At 30.9% G+C, this 5,847-nt stretch overlaps 1 protein-coding gene across 1 annotated transcript; it reads right to left on the reverse strand.

The window, feature by feature from the left end:
- Window positions 1-1,327: 1,327 nt before the first annotated feature.
- LOC123886314 lies at window positions 1,328-1,696 on the reverse strand. The gene has a single exon (XM_045935643.1). The coding sequence runs from the start codon at window positions 1,694-1,696 to the stop codon at window positions 1,328-1,330; it is 369 nt and encodes a 122-aa protein (XP_045791599.1).
- Window positions 1,697-5,847: the final 4,151 nt, after the last annotated feature.

Consider the following 5,847-nt stretch of genomic DNA (forward strand, 5'->3'; position numbering starts at 1 on the left):
ATTTGGCAAGGAAATTGGGAAGGAAATTGGAAAGAATTTGAGTCATTGTCTAATGGTTTTAATTGTCATGTGTTTGATTTTGTTTGCTATTGTGTACAATTCAATGTAACATGAACTTGAATCAATTTATGGAATGTGTTATGTAATGTGGTTTGTGATGTATGAAATAGTTGTATTACAACTTTATCAATGAATGAAAAATCTGGTTTGGTTATTTCGTAATGCAATAGCTTGCTTCATTACAAGTTCATACTAAATAAGCTTAATAAATTATGCAAACCCAAAAATAAGCATAATGCAATAGCTTGCTTCATTACAAGTGCATACTAAATAAACTTGTTGCATCATTTTGCTTACTGTGCAGACCCAAAACTATTGCATAATTTGTTGCATAATATAGTTCAAATTTTGCTGCATAATATAGTAATTTGCTGCATAATTTCATAAGAATATAGTGCATAATTTGCTGCATAAGAACTTGCTACATAATATGATAAACTAGTGCATCATTAGCTGCATAATATCATAAGGATTCATTACATATTCCAAAAGAGCACATATAGTGCATAATTCATTACATGATTCCAAAAGAGGTGCATCACTAATTACATAATGAAAAATATAAGTCATTGCTAATTAACATCATAACTACTTTGAAATGTTGCTCCAAGAATTTATAGATCTAAAAACAGTACCAGGCTTTGATTCATTGCCCATTGCATAAGCTTCTTGTGTCAAGCTTTCTTCTTCAACATCAGGTATGAAAAGAGGTTGGTCCTTAGTTGAACCAGGTCCTGTAATTGGTTTTTAAAATCAATTAGCCTTCTGCCTTTCACTTTGTATTCTTTTCACAGATTGAACCATTGCATTTTTTTTCTTAACAGTTTTGGCACTGTCCTTGACTGCATTGTCCTTCACAGCTTTGCCATTCTTTGGAATATCATCAGGATTGATTTCAGGAACTGTTTCCTTCATCATCAGGTATTTCATCAAAAAAACTTTGACTAGCATCAATGACAGTTTTAACTTGACTCTGACTAGCATCAATCACAACATCACTGGTTGCATTTTGTTCAGCAACTTCAGTGGTTGCATAATCTTACTTAGCTTCACTGCTTGTATTATCTTTGCCCCTTGGTTGTTTTCTCTATGAAAAAAGATGTTTAATGACAGTTAAGACATGCAATTTAGAAGCAAAAAGATTAAAACATGAAATTGGAAAGTGGAAAAGGAAGTTTATACACCTTTTTGTTCATTGCATCTTGGTCTTGAGTCTTGCTTTTACATGTTGTTGCATTGTGCATAAAACTATTACATGTGGTTACATCTATATTTTTACACATCTTTTCCTCTTCCTGACACCATCCTCATCAAATTCTCTAATTCTCACCTTCTTTGGCCTACCTGGACCAATTTTGTAAATAGTATGTGGCAGAATTTCTAGTCTCTCTTCAGCATTTTCAGGTTCAGGCCACATGTCCATACCATTTATAGGATTCGCACCAAAACCAAAACAAAGTGCATATTTTTCCTTTGTATGATAGTGATCTACAAAGTCTGAAGGGTTTTGTTTCTTATAACCTAGTGCAGCAACAACATGTCTACATGGAATCTCAATCAATTCCCAAAAATTACAACTACAAGTTTCTTTTGCAATATCAACTACAAATTCTTTATCTATGGACCAAGTTGTCATTAAATGTCACTCCATGAACGTCATCACTGTAATCACTCTCATCACCAGTTTCGATTTCATTGTCCCCATCGTTACACTTAGGCTATGTAACATTCATATCTACATCAGACACTTTATGTTCCACATAAATGTGGCCATCAAGTTCAGTCCCAGCAGCACAAGCGTCAACATCATACGCATCAAAATCACAAGTCACTTGAAAAAACTTATATTCTAATTCTGGTATCCCTTCAATTCTTGTCCAAACCCTAACACTTGATTCTGCATGGCCCCAATTGGTTAACAAATTCATAATGTGAACCATACCCCACTCATCTAACTTAAGACCAGACACTATGTTTTCAACCCCTCCTCTATACAAAACATTGTTATCCTTATAAATTCAACTCCATGGTGAAAAACAACATTAAACACATCATTTTTTGTTGTGGAAACAAAATTCATGTTAGACATGTGTCATTAACACCTTTTTAAACCCCACACATACAAACAAAAACATACAATAAAAAAAAACTCATTATTCTGAGGTCCAACATGAGACCATTAAATTCAGTATCTGAGGTCTTAGTATAGGATTAAAAGCTTAGTCTAGAGCGATAAATTCTGCTTGAAGTCAGAGTTAGGACTAGTTTGAGGCACACGTGATAGCTTGCGAAACATTGAGTCTTAAGGGTAATGATACCAAAGTTTAAACGAGTAAGTGGAACCGACTGGGGCGAGGATATTTAAGCAGAGTAAAGGCAACCCTAACTAGGCGCTGACCAGTTTGTAATAGAAATAGGGAATGAGTGCTTCCGAACCTATTTTAGAAGACTAATCCTGATAGAGGGGAACAAGGGAATTAACCACCAAGCATGAGTAAGGGAGGGATTCGAAAACACTTAACCACCCCGCGTGGACACACACACACCCTTTATTTACTTTCAATTATTTATTTTCCTGAAATTTATTTTATCAGCACAACTATCTCCAAAAACCAAAGCGAATGCAAAACTATCCAATTCATAAGCAAAACTAGTAACTTAGGCACAATCCCTGTGGAGAACGATAACTTATCACTTTATTACTTAGTTACGATTCTGTGCACTTGCGGAGCCACCATCAATACTATATTATAGTTAACAAACTATATTTTTCTTTCCACTTCAACACCAACCACAAGCTACATCTACATCAAGGTCAAGGTATATAAAGTAAGTTTCATATTTAAATAGAATACAATTTTCCCATAATTAAATAATACCATTTATATTTAAATTGATATTTTATTTTAATATGATAAAGTAGTGGAAAGGAAAAACGGGACAAATAAAAAAAAAATTAGTGGAAAGGAAAAACGGGACAAATAAATATTCTCACATTCATGTAAATCTTATTCACAAATTATTAGACCTCTAAAAGATTGAAAGTAGTGAATAAAAAAAAGTATATATTATCATTTTTTAACATAAAATAAAATATACTATATTAAAAAAAAATATAATATATATATATATATATATACTATATTATATTATAATCGATGAAAAAATTCAAAATAATCATCAAATACGGGAAAAAATAAATCAAAGTTTACTTTGACTTATACCTACATTTTACATGTTATACAAATGTTAATTGTCCGTCGCGTTCTGTTATGACCCGTGTAATCGCACGATCGAGCCTATAACTAATTTAAATGTATGACTGTAAAATTAAAATTGAAATATGATATTATATGCCGTGGCATTATATAAAATGTAGTGTTAAATATCAAAATTGAGTTTAATCATCTTGATCAATTAGTTCATTGGTCAAGAATTTAAACATAGACCAAATTACTTATTTAAATATATTCAAATAAAATAATCATTTAAATAGACTTAAAACTCGTACCAAAATTGTAAAGGATAGACTCATTTAGACTATCAAAATATAAATCAGACTTAAACCTTGAATTTTATCATCAGACCACACTGTCATCTTGCAAGCCTTGGCGGCTTGGCCCAAATTACTCCCACTTTAGGCTTCCATATTTTAATTAAACAAACATATACCTTTCTTTATTTTTAGTTTATTATTTTTTAAAGTGTTTTTTGGGGTAGATTTTAAAGTGTTTTTGAAAAATCGCCCACAGATTTAATAATTTAAATTCAATTCCCAAAAAACAAAATTCTCCATTACATTTCCCGTTTCGGAAGCAAGATAATGTACTTGCCCTTTGGCCAATTTGTTTATACTACTATTGAAAATTACAACATATTTTTACGAAGGATTAAATATATTTAATCTTTGGTCTTCGGCCCTCATTATCATCAAAATAAATATATTTAATCTTAAAGTTGATAACTATATTAGTGATGGGAAAAGAGAATTTCTTAAGAGAGTGTTCATGCCACCACTAATGTACAATTACGTACATTTATTTTGTTTCGGTGTATCTAATATAATAGAATGACTAGAATATATATATATTAGTAGGAACATTCAGACTAACCAATCCATTACAACACGTTCAAATAAAAACCAATAACATTTAGGACAAAACTTAGATAAAGTTCTTTAGGTCCAGTTTTTATTATTATCCAATAAAAAATTGACACATGGACTGTTTATTTTAAATGATAACCACCGTTAGAAAAAACGTTTTCTATAGCATAAAAAAAGTTCTTTGAAATCTTGTACCAAAAAAAAAAAAAAGTTCTTTGAAATCTTCAACACCCCAAATTTGTGAGAAACAACTCTTAAATGGATCTTGTTGGTTTCATCCTTCGAAAGAATGAGAGATGAGAAAATGGGTGGGATTCAGAAAGAGCGTTGAATATTTTGAGTTTACTTTAATTAATTAATTAAAATATAATTGAAATACTAGTATATAATATCAAATATTATTTACTTGTTACATTTATATGAATATTTTGGATCCATTAAGAGTTGTTTCTCAGGAAAAAAGAATTGGTTTACAATGGACGTGACTACAAGAAAACATAATATTACTGACCAAACTTATTGAGGGCTAAAAGCCCTCAGTAATGCATTTGTGGGATATTGAAGGCTTATGGCCGTCAGTAAGTAGTCTTGAAGAACGGAAATAATTAAAAAATTAACTATTAAGCATTAGTGACGGTCCTGGGCCGTCAGTATTGCACTGCCTATTTCAGACGGTCCCAGGCCGTCAGTATCACACTAGCCGTTAAGCATTTATGACGGTCCTGGGCCGTCAGTAACGCATGTGATTTATGACGGTCCCAGGCCGTCAGTAAGCACATTTCCGTTTGGACAATTATGACGGCTTATGGCCGTCAGTAATTGCTTGATTTTGAATTTTAAATTGTAACGGTCAATTATGACTACTCCTATATATTACTACTCCTTCACTTCATTTTTTCATTTCCATTCTCTCTCTAAATTTTATCTAACTTCTCTCTTAAATTTTCTCTAATTTCATACTTTCAACTTAATCTCCATACAAAAAGTGGTAAGTGTTTGTGTTTTACTTTTACGAATTTAAAATTTTTGTTTTGTTATTTAAATGTATATGTTCTAATATTTGTGTTTTACCATTTTTAATAGCAAGTCTTATTCTCGTGAGGAGCGGAGTTCGTGGGCTAGGTGCGCGCCAAGTAAGAATCTACTCGGCACCCAAGTAAGTAACGTAATTTTAATTTATATAGTGATAGTTTTTTTTTATCGTATACTTAGTAATAGTTATTAATTAATACTTTGTAATTTATTACTAATATTTTCTTATCACTATGTATAAAAGTTATTGTTTTTGTAAAAAAAAATTAAAAAATATATTTAATTTTGTTTATTTCGAAAACAGAATTATTTTTTTTAAATAAGTATTTTTTTTTTCAAAAAAACAGTATATTTATATTATTTTTTAAAAAAACGAAATTTTTTTTAAAAAAAATTTATAAAAGAAATTTTTTAACAGTTTGTGTATTTTTAAAAAAGTGATGTAATTTTCATATCTCCATCTAAAAAGTGGTAAGTGTTTGTGTTTTACTTTTAAAGTTAAAATTTTTACTTTGTTATTTAAATGTATATGTTCTAATAATTTGTTATTTACAATTTTTATTAGCAAATTCTCGTGGTCATCGGAGGTCGTGGGTTAGGAGCGGAGTTTGTGGTTAGGAGCGCGCGCCAAGTAAGACTCTACCCCGGCA

This window comes from Trifolium pratense, linkage group LG5, assembly GCF_020283565.1.
Source record: "Trifolium pratense cultivar HEN17-A07 linkage group LG5, ARS_RC_1.1, whole genome shotgun sequence".
NCBI classification, from domain to species: Eukaryota; Viridiplantae; Streptophyta; class Magnoliopsida; order Fabales; family Fabaceae; genus Trifolium; species Trifolium pratense.

Excerpts from the sequence above, each read along its gene's own strand:
- LOC123886314 (XM_045935643.1), bottom strand. The coding sequence starts at position 1,696 with ATGACAACTTGGTCCATAGATAAAGAATTTGTAGTTGATATTGCAAAA.